General features: G+C 55.9%; 1 protein-coding gene across 2 annotated transcripts in view; it reads left to right on the top strand.

The window, feature by feature from the left end:
* Positions 1 to 15,462, top strand: part of MPPED1 (metallophosphoesterase domain containing 1) — a 76,627-nt gene extending 61,165 nt beyond the window's left edge. For both annotated transcript variants that reach the window (XM_060306383.2, XM_030855706.2), the window contains exons 5-7: positions 8,324 to 8,439; positions 11,092 to 11,205; positions 13,166 to 15,462. In XM_060306383.2, coding sequence (XP_060162366.1) covers positions 8,324 to 8,439; positions 11,092 to 11,205; positions 13,166 to 13,284 — 349 coding nt within the window. In that variant the 3' untranslated portion in view covers positions 13,285 to 15,462. The remainder of the gene's footprint in view (positions 1 to 8,323; positions 8,440 to 11,091; positions 11,206 to 13,165) is intronic.
* The last annotated feature ends 3,759 nt before the right edge of the window (positions 15,463 to 19,221 follow it).

Below are 19,221 nucleotides of genomic sequence, written 5' to 3'. Positions count from 1 at the left end.
TGGCTTGCCCTAAGTGTGTGTGGGGCAAGGTGTGTGACTGACAGTCCTGGGGACACGTCGCTGCTCGTCCTGGCCCTGCCCCCTCGCTGGCAGCCACAGCTCCCCTGCTGTGGCAGCGTCTCCCCCAGACTCCCGCTGGGCTCCCAAGCCCGGGAGATGCAGGGAAGGCGTAAGGCAAACCCGCCTCCACCAGAACTGGGACGTCCCCAGGAATGGGGGCCACCTGTGGGGTGAGGAGTCAGCAGGAACTCGCTCGGGGGACCCAGGCGTGTCACCGACGCTGAGCCTTGGTTTCCCTGTTGCAGATGGGAGCACAGCCTCACTGGAGTGCTGAGAGGGTCCCAGGACACACATGGGCCAGTGCCACGTGTCATCCTCACCTGAGATGCTCTCAGTGTTGGCTGTCTCTGAGAGAAGGCAGAGGCTGTATTTGGCTCCGTGGAAGTGGCCCCGGAAAGCCTGGCCTTTGGGGGAGGGGGTACTGGGGCAGGAAGAACAAACAGATGAGGGTCAAGATGAGTGCTCTGTCTGCAGCCGGAGAGGGAGTGGACCTGGTCAGGCTTGTCTGAGAGCTCAGGGGCGGGCTGGCTGCTGGTGGGGAGAGGTCCCTGCCCCGCCCACACTGCAGCTCTCACCCGCAGAAGGAGAGGCGGAAGCGGGAGAGCACCTGGTCGGTGGGGGGATGGGGCGGGCCACTGTGAGAGGCTGTTCCCTGCCACCTGTAGGGCAGCCGCCCCTGCCCTCACCTAGGGAGCGGGCTGCCTGGGGAGGCAGGGAAGGTCCCCCAAGGGCGGTGAGTCGGGATGCAGCCGAGGAGGTGAGCATCACCTCTGAGGCCTCATCAGTGAAATGGGCACAGGATTCCCCCAGGCAGGTCGTGGCAGGGTGAGGGGGAATGGGAAGCTCAGCAGATGGTGAGAGTTCTGGTTCTGCTTGTGGAGCTGGTGGTGGGTCTCAGGGCTTCATGACAGCCAGGGGCTCTGGGGAGGGCTCCTGGGGAGGGTGTGGGGAGGGGAGGGTTAATGCTTAGTTCTTCCCACCTGCCTGCCTGCGAGGTAGAGCACCTGTCAGTTCATTCCATCATTCATTCATTTGTTCACTCATTCAGGCACGCTTTGTGCAAACCCACCCTGAGGTCCACCTGGGCCCAGCCATCAGTTAGGCAGGATGGATTCAGGGATGATTTGACCCAGGCCTGCCCTGAAGGAGCCTGCATAAGGGCACTTAGAGCAGGGAGGGTCACTTGTGCTTGGGGATGGAGGTGATCGGGGAAGCTTCCTGGAAGAGGTGGCCTTTGAGCCAGGCCTTAACAAATAATGGGCCGTGGACTCTGAGGAGAGGCTAGGAAGGGCATTTCAGATGGCTGAAACAGGATGAGCAAAACCCAGAGGTGGGGAAAGGCTGGGCCTTGTTCAGGAAACAGGATTGTCGTGACTGGTGGGTGGTGAGCTCACTGGGGAATCTGCGTAGGCTGGTCCGAAAGGTGGAATGGGGCAGAGCCCAAGGCCTCCGCACGCCAGGCCATGAGGCTCGGGCTTGTCCTGGAGGTAATTGGGAGCCATGGAAGGTTTTGGACTAGAAGAGTAACAGGGTGGATGAGAGGTGGGGCACCAGGAGCCAGAGTGCAGCCAGGCTCAGAGGGACAGGCAGGCAGCTGCCACTGAAGAGGGAGAACCTGGGCCCCAGCCGCCCCAGCGGCATCCGGGTCAGCGGCCCACTGGGCACAGGATGCAGGAGCCAGGAACCCTGGTCCAGGTCCCTCTGGCCTCCCGAGTGTCCTCAGACCCATGACTTCTCCGTGCCATCATTTCCTCATCTCTAAAGTGGGGGCCTCCTGACAGGTTTGTCCCGAGGATTAACTGAGCAGAGGGGTGAAAGTGGCTGGTAAAGTGGGCTTTGCTGAGGAAGGTGGGCAGGATTCCTGGTCCTGTTGCCATCACTCTGGGACTGAAGCAAGGGCACAGGCTCTGGAATCTGCTGTCTGGGTTGGAGCCCTGGCTGTGCCACTTGGTTACCGGGTAACCTTGGGCAGTTCTCTGTACCTCTGTGCACCTCAGTTTGTGCATCTGTAAAATGAAGCAGTGATGGCAGTCGTCCCTCGGGGTGGGTGTGAGGATTTGGAGGCTCGTGGAGAGCCTTTGGAGCTAGGCCTGTGGGGGTGTCCCCTCGGTGACCCCTTGGCAGGCGGCCTCTCAAGGGGGCCCCCCTCCCCTGGCCTCTGCCCTCAGGCGTTGCGCCCTGGCCTGGGTGCACCACTGGGCCCAGCTCTACCCAGGACACCCTGGGCCTCCTCCACCCCCATCCCTGGGAAATGGGGTGGCCATACTCCAGGCTGATTGAATGGCCCCTGGTACACCCCCTTTCCCGGGGCGTGTGCCTTACCTGGGGAGATGGAAAACCCAGAGCAGGGGAGGCTCTGTTTCAGCCGTTTTCTACAGACAGGCATCGCCCCCCTCCCGTCTGCCATTAGGGAACCGGGAATTCACGCTCCAGGGGGAAGCCGTTTAATGATTGGCCACGAGGAGGTCATTTATATTGGCTAAGCGGGCCTAATTAGACTGGATTCGAAGGTTACCATAAGCGCACAAAAAAGCTGTTAAGGGGTTAACCTCTGAGAGATTACATTGTATTCACCGCTCTGTTAAAGTTTGAATTAATTTTTCCCATGGGTTTGTTCACATTCTAATTTTCAACTAAATGAGACATCTGTTTCAGAAAAGGAAAATTTGCTCTGGTTGTCATGGCAACTATCATTCTGTAAGGAAATTATTCCAATGGTTACTTTAGAACAGAAAGACAGAAATTCAGGACATAAAGCCGCCTGCCACGGCTCTGTCGGAATTCTGATCCATCCGACCTCCTCGGGGTCTGTGATGTGTCCCGGACGGTGGGTGGACATCAGGGCTCCTGGCCCTCAGGGCAGTGAGGCTGCGTCCAGGCGCCAGCTGCACTGGGGATGGGGACCGTGGCTCTCTCAGCGCCCACCGTCTCAGGCATTCGTGGGTCTCAGCCCACGGCTGCCCCCAGGGTTGGTGGGGAGCTCGGGGCCGGGCTGGATCCGGGCTGCCTGGATGACAGGCCCTGCGAGCCCCCGCCTGCCCTGACCTCTGTCTGGAGCCCCAAGCAGCCTCGCACTTCACCTCTGGCCCCAAAGGGCCCTGCTGGGCGAGGAGAGAGGGTCAAGTGACCAAACGCAGGACGCCTGGGACGTTGGGGCCGACTGCGCCCTCGGGAAGGGCTGGTGCCCCCCATCCCTTAGGCTCCCATTCCCATGACACAAACCTGGATGGACGTCACGCAGGAGTGGCCGAAGGCTTTTCCAGACCCTGGGGAGTGAGGTCACCCAGAAGAGTCCGTCTCTCCCGCTGCTCTGGCCCTGCTCTTGGCCACCCCTGAGAAAGGCCTCCCCACCTGCGGGCCGCCCTGAGAAATGTCTCCTCTGGACGTTTCCATGCATGACCTGACTTTTCCTCCTCCCCACAGCAAAGGCCAGAACATCCCCTTTTCCCAGTGACAGAGCTCCTGGGAATTTGGAGGCATTTTTGCGATGATGGTGCAATTTCATTCCCTTACACCTCCTCCCACCCACTTTCTTTCCCTCCCCTCTGTGTCAGGCAATGGGTGGGGTAGAGCATCGAGCAAGAAGCACCCCCCTGCCCTCATGGGGTAAGATCTGGGGCCATAGGCATCCTTATCCCAGTTTACACGGTGAAAGAGTCTGGGTGCGTCCAGCCCAGGGGCAGAGCCAGAGTGTCTGATGCCAACTTCCGTGCCCTTGAGCAACCCCTCCGGGCATCCCAGGGGGCAGGGTGGATTCCACCTTCCCAGGATTTGAGGTGATGTGTTTCCAAGAACCACGGAGGTATATCTATGGGGAAACGCCACCCCCAGAGGAAGGCTCGTTAGTACTGGAGGGGGACGTAGGCAGGGGTTCGTGTGGGTCAGCTCCTGGGGGTCTGTGGGGTCTCTGATACGTTACAGAGTGTCTTTTCCAAAAAGTCACTCCTTGCTGTGGCTCATGGGAGCTCACAGACGCCTCCTCTCCATGCTGATGAGGCCTTGTCCCCTCTTGTAAATATTTGATTAGGTTTTTGAAAAATGGATGCTGTGTTTGGAAGGCAGCAGAAAGGCATTGCTCCTTTTGCTGTAAGCTGACAGGCTGTGGGCTTCTGGGGGGACTAGTGGGCTTGGCGTCATGAGCAGCTTCCAGGCTGCTGCAGCCTTCCCTGCAGGGACCCCGCCCTGGCTTAGCCAAAGTGGGGCTTTGAGTACGCCCAGGGTCTGAGGGCTTCAGAAATTGCAGAGCTGTGAGCTCAGTATGTTAGGGCTGCCAACTGCTTTTGACCAGGAACCGTGGTAGGAAAAGCATTTGTTTTTTTACATTGTGACTCAGTACACCCTTATGTGGGTGTCTATTTAAATATAAATATATTTAACTGAAGTATCCCTTCCGTGCTATGATGTACTCTGATGTTGTCTATTCTTTATTTCCCCCTTTTCCTTTATTTTTTTAAAATGCTGTTTGACCCTTCAAAATGCAGTTTGAAAAACCCTGCCCTGGGCCAAAGGTTTTTCATCCAGGTTCCGTGAGTGGGTTTCAGGAGGGGTCCATAGTAATGATGGTGATGATGATGGTGATGGTGGTGGTAGTGGTGATGGTATTGATGATGGTAATGATGATAATAATGGTTATGATGGTAGTGGTGGTGGTGATGGAGATGACGATGGTGATGGTGATGACGATGGTGATGGTGGTGGTGGTGACAGTGTCGATGTTGGGGATGATGGTGTTGGGGATGATGATGGTGATGGAGATGAGGGCAGTGGCAAAGCATTGGACCAGGCACCGTTTTAAGCACTTTACATGGATTAATTGATTTAATCCTTTCAAAGCCCTGTTGAGGCAAAGGATATTGTTATTATGCCCATTATACAGATGGGGTAATTGAGGCATAGAGAGAAGTTAAGCCACTTGCCCAAGGTCACACAGGTAGTTAGAGGTGGACCCATTCTAACCCAGGTCCGTCTGATCCCAAGATTCCCTCGAAGGTGGATGTAAAATTGTGTGTGTGTGGAGACGTTTTTCTGCAGAGAGAACCCTCAGCTTTCCGCAGAAGTGCAAAGGCAGGCCTGAGTCGGGTGTGACTGAGGGAGTAGGCGGCTTCCGAGGGACTGCCCAGTGCCACCCACCCAGCTGCCCTCCCCGGCCCCGGCCACCTGGTCTCGTCACTAGGTGGGCACTTCCTGTGGGTGGGGATCCCTTGGGACAGCCCAAACCTGGGGGTGCAGACAGCTCCTGTGCGCCTGCCCTTCACTGTCTGTTTCTCCTCTCATGGGCCCAGAGGACAGATCCCCAGGCCCCCACCCGTACAGGTGGTCCCCCTGGAAGCCACTCATGGCTGGGTGTGGGTGAACCCCATCCCCCCACAAGAACAAGACAGGAGCCACATGTCTCCCTCAGGATCAAAACTTAGGCTGGTAGGGGCGTGGGGAGACGGCGGCCTGGCATATTCTGCTCATTTTCAGTACGTTTCCCTGGGTGTACCTGGGGGCTTTCATTCCAGCGTTGGGGATCGTGTTCAGCTTTGAAGTTTTGGCTGCGATTCCAAGGCAACAGGAAGAGTCCTGTTCAACATCCCGTTAACAACTTCATTCATTCATCCAGCCCTCCGTCACTCAACACCTTTTGTTAAACAAACATTTGCTCCTCCCCGGGCAGGTGCCCGTCACTCGGGGTGGGAAGGAAGATGGAGCACAGAGGGCTTGGAAGGATATATGTGGCGTGGGGTCAGGGGCAGGCGGGAGGAGAGGAGGGACCCGGCGTCCCAGGCGTGGGTCACGGACAAGCAAAGCCTGGCAGCGGACGGGATCCCCCAGGTGTCTGAAGTGGCGAAAGCACCTTTGACCCCAAATGACCAACCAGCATGGCCACTCACCCTCTTCCTTCACAACCCACGTTCCAGGATTTGGCGCTGCAGGCTTGACGGCAGCTGGGAGGGTCAGATCTGGGTTCCAGAATGACTTCTTCACTGACCACTGTGTGACCCTGGGCACCTCCCTTCCTCTCGCTGAACCTCAGTCTTCCTGTCCAGAACCTGCCGTGGTGGGACTAAAGCGGGGTTCTCAAATGCTGTTCCATGGAACCCCTAGGGTTCCACAGAGGTGCATTGGGTGGCTGCCAACGCCGTAGAGACGTTGGGTCAACAGCTAGGGGTGTCAGCCTCCCACGGAGGAGCTCCTGGGCCATGAGAGGGATGTTAGTGGCAGCTCTGACACACGAGAGGCTCTGAGTGTGAAAGGCCAGCCCCACTACCAACTCGTGCAGAGTATGTCAGCGAATGGACATGAGGTGCCTGGCCTCACGGGGCCCAGATCCCTGAGCCAGCTCGCTTCTCTGAGCCCCTGGGTCCTCATCTGAAAAATGGGAATAATCCCAGCCCTTAATTCACAGGATTCTTTTGACAGTTAGATAAACTTATCCCTATAATGTAATTAGATGACGCCTGGCAAAAAAAATAGGTGTGCGGGAAATGCCGGCGACAATTTTTAGTTTCTACTCCCTGGACCTCGGTCTCCTCACCCATAAAACAGAAAGAGAGAGACCTGTCTGTCAACCTTGCTGCAGGTGTGGAGGTCCCTGGGGCGGCAGGTGGGGAGGTGATGGTGGTAGTGGCGATTATATTAGTTTCCTAGGGCCGCATAACTAATTATCACAAACCGTGTGGCTTCAAACGACAGGAATTGATTCTGTCACAGTTCTGGAGGCTGGAAGTCTGAAATCAAGGTGTCACCAAGGTTAGTTCTTGCTGCGGGGACTAAGGGAGGATCTGTTCCGCGCCACTCTCCCAGCTTCTGGTGGTTGCTGGCAGCCTGGGGCTCCTTGGCTTGTAGACACATCACTCCAATCTCTACGGCCATTGTCACGTGGCCTTCTCCTCTCTCTGTCTGTGTTTGCACATGATCCTCTTATAAGGACACAAGTCATGAATTAGAACCCACTCTAATCAGGTATGACCTCATCTTGATTCCATCTGCAAAGACCCTATTTCTAAATAAGGTCACGTTCACATGTACTGGGTTGATACTTCAACATATATTTTAGGGGGGACACAATTTGACCCACCACAGTGATGATAGTAAAGGTGGTGGTGTTGGTGGTGATGATGGTGCCTTTGTAAATGCTAAAGAGCTGGGTTCATGTGGGGAACTTATAATGACTTAGGCCTAAGGGCTAATTCTTAGTTGGGATACTTTTGTTGTAAATGAAAACCCAACTCAAATGGCTTTCTGTTGGCCCAGGTAACGGAGAAGTGCAGAGGTATGGTGGGTGTCAGGTGCGACTTGATCCAGCTGCTCCCCTGGGTCATGTGCACCAGCCATCTCCCTTTGGGACAGTTTAACAGGTACTGACAGCTCACAAGGCAAGAAGCTCAGTGGTTTGTATGCAGGGATGACAGTGTTCTTTTCTCTCATCACTGAAAGAAACGTCTGGAATTCCCTCCAACTGGCAGGTTCTAGGTCACATGCTCACCGTTGAACCCATCGAGGGGAATGACTTGCACTGATCAGTCTAGGTCCGGGTTGGGCGACAGGTAGGAATTCCGTTAAATGGCCTCGGTCCACCCAGCCCTGACCTTAATGTTGGGGGTGGACTCAGCCCGGTGGAGCCCCTGCTGGGAGCTTTGGGTAGAGGCGGGAAGGAGCATCTCCACCTGGGACCCACTCTCTCTTGGGTGGGGCTCCACCTGCCCCAAATGTAGGAAGGAGGATGGATGGAGGAGCATTCTCCCACCATGGGGACAGGTGAGAATGTTCTCTGAATTTCCCTAGAAGGGCTTGGAACAAGAGAGCCCTTTGGCAGAAGTTGATTTTCTTTTTCACTTTCATTTTCAAAAATTACATAGATAGGGCTCCCCTGGTGGCTCAGTGGTCGAGAGTCCACCTGCCGATGCAGGGGACACGGGTATCATGCCCCGGTCCTGGAAGATCCCACATGCCGTGGAGCGGCTGGGCCCGTGAGCCATGGCTGCTGAGCCTGTGCGTCCGGAGCCTGTGCTCCGCAACGGGAGAGGCCACAACAGTGAGAGGCCCGCGTACCGCAAAAAAAAAAAAAAAAAAAAAATTACATAGATAATACTTGTTCATCATAGAAAAAGGAAGAAGGCTGGTCAAGTCCAGGTGAATCCACACCTTTCCCTGGACGGGAGGTTCTGGGCATCTGGCCAGCCCTGATGGCCGTTTGGCACTATGGCCTGCTTCTCCTGCCATGTCATTGCCCCCACTCTCGGTGGCCCTCTCTGACCCACGTGCTCTCCTCCCACAGGCAGCCCTGGTTTTACGGCTGGGGTTTTAACCTCCCGCGAGGCCAAGCGCTGCTCGAGAAGTGGAACCTCATTCCCGAAGGTGTAGACGTCCTGGTAACCCACGGACCGCCACTGGGTAAGACTCAGCCGGCCCCGCCTCGGCTGGCCGGCCCCGCGCACGCCTGCTCCTGCTGGGGGAGGACGCAGGGGGTGTGGGTGCTGGCAGCGGGGGCGGAGCTGGGCCTGTCGACGGGAGCTGCGGACGGGCTCTGTTCTGAGTCCAGCTCGCTGGGGCACCAGGGACAGGTCACCCCGTCGTGGCTCTTATTTCCTGAGCACCGACTGTGTGCTGGGGGCTCGGTGTGTCACCTCACAGCCGCGTGGTGAGGTCAGATCAGCTGCCCCTTTTATACACGTGGTACCTTGGAGCTCGGGGAGGTCAAAAGGCAGGCTGGGCCCTTGACACTCCAGACCTGAGTCCTGGGGGCTGAATACCACCAAGGTCACTCTCACCGGGCCCATCCCGTGCACCCCCCCACCTCACCGGGCCCATCCCGTGCACCCCCCCACCTCACCGGGCCCCATCCCGTGCACCCCCCCACCTCACCGGGCCCCATCCCGTGCACCCCCCTGCCCCATCAGACCACGCATCCCACAGTCCCCAGGGCCTGTGGTTCCACCGCCAGCAGCTTTCCTCCCCGGCCCCTCGGCCCCACTCTGGCCAAGCTGATGTCACTGCTCGCCTGGTCTCGGCGTTAGCCTGCCGTCTGCCACCCAGGCCCCTTTCTCAGTCCCCCCCCCCTTTCCTCACACCCTGCTTCCTGTCCCTCAGCTCGTCCCTTTGATTCTGCCCCAAACTGCATTCCAGCTCCTTTCTCTCCTCTCCACCACTGCTGTCCCCACCTCGTCCGTGCCAGTGTCTTGTGTCTCTTTGATGACCAATGTGGTCTCCTCACTGGTCCCCCAGCTCTGAGTCTTGCCCCACCCAGTCCACTCTCCTCACGTCAGTAGGAGGGAATTCTCTGAATGGTCCGTTGTGCCATGCCATCCCTCTATAACCCTCTGTGACTCCCTCAGTCCTTAGAATGAAGCCCAACTCCCAGCAGTCCTGCCCAGACCCGCCTCTCCCCCCACCAGTGCCTCCACCAGACCTGTCATCACTCCCTTGGTGTTTGGGGCTGGGCTGGGCCGGGCCATGCGGGACCTGGAGCCAACCCGATGCAGTGCTTGCCTTGAAGGCTCCAAGATGCAAGGCAGAGGGATACCGAACGGCCAAGCCCAGTGGGACACGGTCAAGGATGAGGGAAGCCTGAGACAGAGATCGTCAGAGGGGGCCTGCAGAGGCTGACAGAAAGGGTGGTCTCAGCATCGGGTCTGGGAGAGGCGGGGAGGGAGGTGGGTGCGGGCAGGGCGTCCCCGGTGGGAAGGGCTGTCAGGTGAGGCCCAGTGCAGCTCCAGAGTCATTCGCTCAGATACCTGTTCAGGGAGAAGCTGCCCTGAGCACCTGCTGTGTGCCAGACGCCCAGCCAGAGCCCTTGGCACCTCCCTCCACCCTCACAAAGGGCTGAAATGAAGGCTTTCTTACCCCCATTTCCAAACGGAGGGAGCCCCGAGGCCCAGGGCCCTGACGTGGTTTAGGCGTGACACGTGGCTTCTAGTGAGGCTCTGAGGCAGGTTTTTTTGCTTCCTCCCTCCCTCCCTCTCTCCCTCTCCTCCTTCCCCCCTTTCTACCCCTCCATCCACTCCTCCAACAGCATCTTCTGGGTTCCCGCTCTCTGGATGCCTCACCACGCCTGCTTCACACACAACACACAGCTCCTGTTTCGGGGGCGCCTGTGTGCTCAGCCCAGCCCGTTGTTGGATGAATTGTTGAATGTGGCACAGAGAGGTTAAGTGACTTGTCCAAGGTCACACAGCCAGTAGGTAGCAGAGCCTGGGACTTAAGCCCAAGTGTCTGCTCCAAGCCCGTCCCCTGCCTACTCCCCGCCTCTCCCCTCTTCTTCCTCCTCTTCCTTCTTGTTTCTCTCCCTCTCTCCCTCCTTCTTTCTCTCTCTCAGCTCTAAGTCAGGTCCGTTGCAGCCTGTCAGATTCTTGGAGTGGCAGGATTCCTCTTCCCCTTCCCAGCAGTTGTAGAAACCTGTTTCTCCCGCCTGAGCAGAGAGGGGCTGAGATGAACCGTAGTTGTATGCTTGGAGTAATCAGTCATTCTCCTGTGGTTTGTGTAGCCGTGTGAGGAGAATAAGCCACCATATGGGATGGCTCCGGGAGGCTGGCGGCGTGAGCAGACCCAGACACGGCCCACGTGCTCGAGGCTGCAGTGGATGAAGAAGTTCATTTTCATGATTTTGCGATGTGTGTTTAGAAAGTTTCCAACATGGAAATCCTGCTCCCGTGGTCCGCTCTGCTGCCACCTGCTGGGGTGGCCTTGGGCCTCCACTGTCCCTCTCCGGCCTCAGTTTGCTTCTCTCTGCAATGGGTGGATGCCAGTCTTGAGACCACTTTGAGCATGAATGGTCTGGGGGGCTCACAGCTGTCGAGACTGCTCCCTCCCCATCGTGCCTGGCCTACTCGGGCTTTTATACGTGGGCTCTCCGTGCCGCCCTGCAGGGGAGGAGAAGGGGAAGCAGGGGAGGATGAGGCTGCAAGGCCCCAGGCAGTGCAAGCTGGAGCCAGGCTTTCCTCCCGGAGGCTGAGGCAGGGCAGGGTGGGTCCAGGGCCACTGTGTCTCTGAGATTGCAGAGCTGCGGCCTGGGCCCCATCATCGCCCTCCTGCTGTCTCCCCTGCCAGGCTTCCTGGACTGGGTCCCCAAGAAGATGCAGCGGGTGGGCTGCGTGGAGCTGCTCAACACGGTGCAAAGGCGCGTCCAGCCGCGGCTGCATGTCTTCGGCCACATCCATGAAGGTCAGCGGGGGTGGGGGCCTTACCTGCAGGGGGGCGGGGCGCCTCATTGGCCCTTCAGGGGGGCTGTCTCACCTCCCTTGAACCCAGTCACCTCCCCCCTGACCAGAGGGAAATAGCCCATTTCCTACATACACTTCGTAAATGCCTATCCCCGTGTCGGCTGTCAGTTAGCTGTTGCCGAAATGTTTTATCATAGGAAGATGGAAGAAAAGTCTAGCAAGACTTAGAAATAAGTTTTACTTCCTTGGAGCCCTGCAGCTCTGCTGTGCCTCCTCCGCCCTGGGAAGTCTTCGGAGATGGCTGGGGGCTTTTTGGAGGAGGGGACATTTGGATGTGACACGGAGGAGGTGTTCGAGTTGGGGGCGCCCTGGGAGCTCCTTACAGGACAGGTGGCCCGTCTTGTTGCTCACATCCCTACGGCCTGGCATGCAGTAGGTGCTTAATGGATGGGGAGGGCTGCCTGCCTGCCCAAGGGGCTTTATTGGCATCTCCCCCCCGCCACCGCCCCCCACACACAGACAGCCATGAGGTTCTGCCTTCTGTCCTGGGGGCAGGACCCCTTGCTGTGTCCACATCACCTGGGGAGAGTGGGCAGGGTGGCCGTGAAGGTGACCGGTGATGTCGGCTCCAGCCGTGACTGCCCCGGCCTGTCACTGCACAGGGCTCACCTCATGAGACCTCAGGCTTCCTCACTGGAGTCTGATTTCACCAGTTTGCTCCTTTTGAACCATTATCCCACCTGTCCAAGGCTTCCTGGTCCCATTGTCCCCTGCCAGGAAGCACATGGTTTTCCCCCAAGCTTGTCTCCTGGCCTCCTGAACCTCTGTCTGCTTTGGGCCAGGGCCCCTGGGACTCACATGGCTTGGTCCACATCCGATCACTTTCCTCTGCATCGCGCTGTCAGGGGCAGGCGTGATCAGACCTCTCCAGCCCCAGGGAGCTCACAGACTCCTGGGCAACAGATGAGCCATCAAAGGCAGACTCTGAAAGGTCGTGGGAGAGATGGACAGCTCTTGTGCTGTGGGATAATAGTAACGGCTGTCATTTTCTGTAGACCTACTGTGGGCGTGTAGTGCCCTCAGATGCAAGGTTGTGTGTGATCCAAACCACACCCCTGCATGATTGTACAAGAGAAATGCAGGCTCCAAAGGATGGGTAGCCTGCACAGAGGAGGGGAAGTGTCCCTTTTGGTTTGGAGGTGAGCTGAGCTCAAGGTTGAGGAGGATTCTGACCAGTAGATGTGGTGGGAAGAGGGTATGTTTGGGGACAGAGGTGAGGAGAAGAAAGTACATGACAACGATGGTGGGGATGATAATGATGGTTACAATGATGGTAGTGATGATGGAGATGGTGATGATGACGGTGGTGATAATGACAATGATGGTAATGATGATGGTGATGGTGATAATCATGGTGATGGTGATGATGATAATGGTGGTGATGATGGTGATGGTGATGATGGAGGTGGTGATGATGGTGATGATGGAGGTGGTGATGGTGATGGTGGTGATGATGGTGATGGTGATGATGGAGGTGGTGATGAAAATGGTGGTGATGATGGAGGTGGTGACGATGGAGGTGGTGATGATAATGGTGGTGATGATGAGATGGTGATAGTGACGATGATAGTAATGATCATGGTGATGATGGTGTACGGTGGTGATGATGGTGATGGTGATGATGTCAATGATGGTGTCTCACCATGTGCTTTCCAGGCACTGGGCCGAGCCTGTGAATTATTATCTCATTTGCTGCTCACAGCAGGCTTGGGAGGAGCATCTGTCATCGTCACCATTTATAGATGAAGAGCCTGTACTGGATGGTTTCAGTAGCTCGCCCCAGACATCTTCAGCCCCTTGTGGCTGAGTTCCCTCTGACTACCACACTCACCAGACCACCCTCACTGCCCTGGGTCCTGGTGTCACCTCTCAGCCCTGACAGCCGTGTGCTTACTTTCTAGGGTACGGAGTCATGGCGGATGGGACAACCACCTACGTGAACGCATCTGTGTGCACCGTGAACTACCAGCCCGTGAACCCACCCATAGTCATTGACCTCCCCACACCCCGGAACTCCTGACTGCCCCCACGGCCCCAGCGCTTCCCACCCGCATCAGCTACGTACACCTAGCTGAGAGCACGGACCTCCAACCCCCCTTCCTTTCATGCAGACAGCCCGTCGGGCTGCGGGGACCAGCCCAGCAGGCGGGCTGAGGCCTTGGAATGAAGAAAATCACCCCTGACTCTTCAGCCTTCTGTCATTTGGAGTCAGGACCCTGCAGGTCCGTCAGGGGTTCTGTGCTCATCGCTGATTTCTGCGTGTCCCTTCCGTGTGTTCCTTGTTAAAGGACCTGCTACGCTCGTGGCCCTGTCCTGCTTGGGAAGTGACTGAATCTTTATCCTTCTCCGTTGGACACCCTCGTGGGTTTGGGAAGCCGCTGCTCTTGGACAGATCCTGGGAGTTCTGGCACAAAGTCTCCTTCTCACCGAGGGTCTGTGTGGCTGCAAGCCTCAGGGCTCGGGGGTGGGAGGGTGCGTCGTAGCCTGAGTGCAGGCGGCCCTTCCGCTCCGTCCAGGCATCCAAGGGAACGATCAGGGACGTCTCAGGACTCGGGCCGCACCTGGCCGGGCCGACCAGCCCTTTGCTTCACTGATCCCCCGTTTTCTTCCTGTGGGCATTTTTGCTGATGTAAACTGTGGCCTGAGCATCCCGGGCACCCGCTCGGAGCCTGGACTTGGGGGGTTGTTTCTACGGAACGAGCCTGATGAGGGCCCAGGACCAGCTGGAGGGTTCCCAAGTCCTGGATGCCCCTGGTCCCCTGGGGGCTGCGCTGCTCTGCAGAACTCAGAAGGCTGAGGGCTCTGCGGGCCGAGGCTGCCCTGCCCCCTGTACGCGCCCATATGGGTGTGGACACACACACACACACACACACACACACACACGTGTGCTCACGCCCCCCTCTTAATTTAATAAAGTGGACCCCGTGGTTCTCATCGCCCTCGACTGGGTCCTGTACCCCGGTGGGATATCCCTCGCCCCTCGGATTTTGGCTGCCGTGCCCACAGCCGAGGGAGGCTGAATGGTTCACAGTCGTGCTGCCATGTCCCTGGGTGCCAGTCGGCGGCCCCCACGGGAAGCTGGCACAGAGACAGAGATGGGCTTCGGTTCCGGCAGCTCCACCCAGGGCGGGCTTCTTTTTCTTCTTTAAATTAGGACTGGGAGGTTGGGCTGTCTCTGATGGACAGAGAACCAGCAGGGCCTTGTTGGGGTGAGGCCAGTGAGGCAGGATTAGCACGTGCAGGGTCAGATTCTGCCTTTATTTAAAATTTGGATATTTTGTTCATCATAGATTTTTTTTCCTGCATTAATTTTGATTTTTTAAAACATTGCATTAAAATAGTATCATTTATCTCCATCTATGAGCTTTTTGGCGCCCCTTAAGTTGTACACCTGAGAGGAGGGCCCTGCTCACCTCCCCTTAGTCTCAGGCCTGGGACCAGCATTTAATGAGCCCTTTGCAGATATGATCTCATTTCCAGCAGTCTTGCAACGTGGGTACTGCTGTCTCCTTTTGGAGATGAGGAGATTGAGATCAGAGAGGTGAGGTAACCTGCCTGAGGGTGCACAGCTCAAAAGAGGCAGAGGCAGGATTTGAACCTTGGTCTCTGGCTTCACAGCCCCTGCTCTCCCACCACTCAGAGCTCCTGCCCTACGAGGCACTGCACGGTCCAAGGCTCTTTTTTTTATTAAGGGTCCTATTCAGCACCTGTCTGGTTCATTTCTCATGGAGAGCCCCTGGAGTCTTGGAGGACCCTGTTCTCTGTGCCCAGGATCCCAGGAGACCATGATTCCTTCCCTACTCAAGTGGGGCTCCCCATGGGGCGAGGGGCACCATCTGGGGAGCCCAGTAGCAGCACCACGTTGGCCGAGGCCGGCTTTGCTCCGCAGGGTGCAGGGTTTCAGGAATCCTTTTTGGCCCAAGTGGTTCCTGGTAGCCGGGGATGTTTACAGGGTCTCTGGGGACACCTCTGACGCACGGCATGTGTGTGAATGCGTGGGGGGAGAGGACTCCAGGCCCTTTCAGTAACCTCTACTGAATTTCTATGCGGACCAAGAACTATAAACTTAAAAAAAAAAATGTTTTTTTTTCCTAAGGTACCTTCAGAATATGGTGTATTTTTATGTGGAAAATAAAAGTTATGAAGGCAGCTGTTACTTTAAAAGAAAATTCATTAAAAGTCCTTGAGGTATGAAAGATGATGGCATGCTCCTCAATCATTTCGGCATAACTTGATTGTGGCTGTAATTTTTTTGTCAAGCATGTCAGACAATAAAGTCTTTGTAAAAAGAAAGAGAAGTCCTCTGGGTGCCTCTTCCTCTGTGTCTCCGGGTGTCGTGTGGGGCATGTAGGGGAGGAGTGGCGTCCTCCCGGCCAAGTCCTGAGTCCTGGACTGAGTTCAGAGGCCAAAGGCCTTCCGTGTGCCCATAACTGGCATCCTTCTGCTTGCTCCAGCTTCCCTCAGGGGTGGCTGGCACGTGCAGTTCTGTGCCTTGTTGTGTTCAAATTGCCGGAGCACCTCGTCCCCCCAAAACAGAATATCTCGAAATGGCCTTAGCTCTGGCCTCTTCTCGGAGGAGCAAGTTCCAATCCAGCCCTTGTCCAGCTAAGGGTCCTGGTGTTGCCCAAGAAAAATACTGGCAGGTATAACAACTCCAGTTCCAAAGCTCCCTGTGCTGTAGCAGTTCTGCCATTTTCATCCATCCATCAACCCATCGATCTATCCACTCATCCATCTACCCAACTGTTCACTTAACGCATTGATCAATCCGTTGATCCGTCCATCCATCCAACCACCATCCCTCCAGCCACCATCCATCCATCCATCCACTCACCCACCCATCCAGCCAGCCCACAAACATTCACTGAGCACCTCTCCTGGACCTGGCTTGGAACAGGGATGTGGCAGTGGTGGTAGTGATAGATTTAGGAGGTAGGGGCGTGGGGAGACAAGGATGGTAATGGGTGTTGGCTGCCCGTCATGGAGGAGGCACATGGGGCAGGAAGAACAGGTTGGAGGAAGGGTGTTGAATTCTGTTTGGGATTCATGAGCTGGAGGTGCCCTTGGGATATGCAGGGGGAGGTATCCAGTGGTCGGGGACGGTGGTGGTGGGGGGGGTGATAAATGGGCCTGCAGGGGAGGAGCCTCTCTGGAGACCTATATTTGTGGGTCATAACCAGAGCCATGGGGCTGGGGGAGCAGGCTGAGGGAGCCTGTGATGGCGTCAGCCCTCAATGACCCTCTCCTGTCCTCAGACTGGCCCACCTGTAATACGACCTTCCAAAGAGTTCCCCTCCACCAGAGCCTCACAGGTGCCTACAACGACCGGTCCTGGGCCTTGGGTCCCCGTCCATAGCCGGTGGAGAGGAGCTGCTCTATTTGAGGCACCCCTTCTGCTGCTCTAGGCCATTGTGTACCTGAGCAGGGGTCCCGGGCAGGGGCAGGAACGCACCGTGGCTGCTGCCGCCTCTGGTAGTGCTGTCACACTGCAAGCGCTGCTTAAGCGCCTGGTACCCGCTCTGCTGACAGGCGGCAGCTGCTAAGCTCTGAGCCGTGTGCTCCTGCTGCCTTCAGTGTAGACGGGCTCTGATGTGTCCGGGGTTTCCACAGTGGTGCAGGTGGTTCAGCACTCTGGCCTCACTCATGCTTTACAGCCATCTTTCCCCAGGTGCCCCCGTGGCCCAATGGGACGATACAGGATGTGTCCCTGGTGACGCTCCTTTCGTCCCTGGGAGCCCGGTGGGCAAATCCAGCGAGCTGCCTCTGCTCCCTCTGCCTCCGCCCTTATGGGGAGCTCGTTCTCAGGGAGCCCAGCACCCAGCTGCTTTTTCTTGCAGTTCAGCTTCCATGAAGCTGGGCCTTGAACCTCCACCGGGACCAAGTTGCCAGGCCTTTTTCTTCCAGGAGACCCCTGCTGCACCCTCCTGAATAAGCTAGGAGAGGTGACAAGCTCTGTGGACCCAGGCTTCATCCAGTGCTCTCCCCTAACACCACCCACAGCTCCTAGCTGGGCCCAATCCTGCCTGGCCAACTGGGGGTCTCGTCACGGAAGATCTTAGACCCTCCAGGGGGCCCTCAGCCCCACCCTCCCCTTGAAGGCATGGGCTGCGAAGTCTTCCAAGATGTGAGAATTAGGCCCTGCTGTCTGGAAGCTCGAGGAGTACATTGGAAGGCTCATCTGATCCCAGGAAAGAAGCCGAACCCTTCAGCTGTTACATGCTTGGGGTCCAGTGAGCGGCAGACACAGTCAGGCTTGAGGGCCCCAAGGAAGATCAAACCCAGTGTGCAGGGGAGATCAGGGAAAACCTCCTGAGAGGGAGCCTGGCTGGGCCCTGAACAACAGGAAATGATTTCCCTCTTTAAAAAAAAACTTTTTATTTTGAAATAATTTTAGATTTACAAAGAGCTGTAAAGAGGGTACAGAGAGTGCCCACACACCCTTCACTCAGTTTCCCCTAATGTTAACATCTTATATTCCTATGTTACATTTATCAAAACTAAGAGATTAGCAGTGATATAAGACTATTAGATCTTCATTTGGATTTTTTTAAAATAAATTTATTTATTCATTTGGTTGTGTTGGGTCTTCGTGGCTGCACGCGGGCTTTCTCTAGCTCCGGCGAGCGGGGGCTACTCTTCATTGCGGTGTGCGGGCTTCTCATTGCGGTGGCTTCTCTTGTTGCGGAGCACGGGCTCCAGGCACATGGGCTTCAGTAGTTGTGGCACGCGGGCTCAGTAGTTGTGGTGCACGGGCTTAGTTGCTCCGCGGCATGTGGGATCTTCCCGGCCCAGGGCTCGAACCCGTGTTCCCTGCTTTGGCAGGTGGATTCTTAACCACTGCGCCACCAGGGAAGCCCCTGGATCTTTTTCATTAACGTCCCGTCCACGAGACCATGTTGCATTTAGTCATCGTGCTTCCTTAGCCCCCTGTGGTCGGCGATATTTTCCCCGCCTTTCCTCAATTTTCATGACCTTGAAAGTTTTGAAGAATACTGACTATTTTGTAGACCGCCCCTCAAGTTGGGTTTGTCTGATGATTTCTCATGATTTGTCTGGGGTTATGTGCGGAGGTGATGTGTCCTTCTCGAGGCATCGTATCTGGGGTAACATGAGACCACCGTGACTTACCACTGTGGCTGTTAATCTTGATTGCATGGTTACGGGATTTCTGCCAGGTTTCTCCACTATAAAGATACCAGTTTTCCTTTTCCATACTCAGTTTGTTAGAAACGAGTCACTAGCCCAGCTCACACTCAGGAGAGGGGGATGAAGCATCCAAGAACGTGGACGCATGATAAGATCACCACAGTAATTAGCACCTATTTGGGGGAGACATTCCGAGGCTATGCAAGCCTCCTAACGGTTGGCCCACTAATTTTAGCATCCATCCGTGGACCTTGCCTGGATCAATGGTTACCGTGGTGTTCTCACAATGATTTTCTATTTCTTTTTCCCTCCTACATTTATTATTTGGAACTGTTCTGTAAGGGAGATTTGTCCCTTCTCTGTCATTTATTTATTTACAGCAGCATGGGTATTCTTTAGGTTAGAACCTCATGCTAGCATTTATTTCATTGGTCAAATTGTTCTAACTTTGTCCATTTGGGAGCCCTTTCGAATTGGCTCCTGTGTTCTTTGGACATATTCCTATTTTTTTGTTTGTTCGTTTCACTCTCTTGCTTTCTGCTCCAGGCTCACCTTGTGTTTCTCTCACCCCGGTGCTAGCATCAGCCACTTCCCCATAGAGTTCTGGCTCCTTTTATTTAGAAACTAAGATCTGGACTGTAGATGGACTGGTTGCTACTCTCACTATTTCTAGACCCTCTTAGTGGCCAGAGCTAGGAAATATTTGTAGTATACTAATCCATGTATACATACACTTATCTACCCCTGCCTCTGTATCCTTCCGTCCATCCATCCAGCTATCAGCTATTTATCTTAAAATAAGCATTAGTTC

This window comes from Globicephala melas, chromosome 10 (genome assembly GCF_963455315.2).
Source record: "Globicephala melas chromosome 10, mGloMel1.2, whole genome shotgun sequence".
Taxonomy (NCBI): Eukaryota; Metazoa; Chordata; class Mammalia; order Artiodactyla; family Delphinidae; genus Globicephala; species Globicephala melas.
The sequence above is the reverse complement of the archived record's forward strand: the minus strand, read 5'-3'. Positions and strand labels throughout refer to the sequence as shown.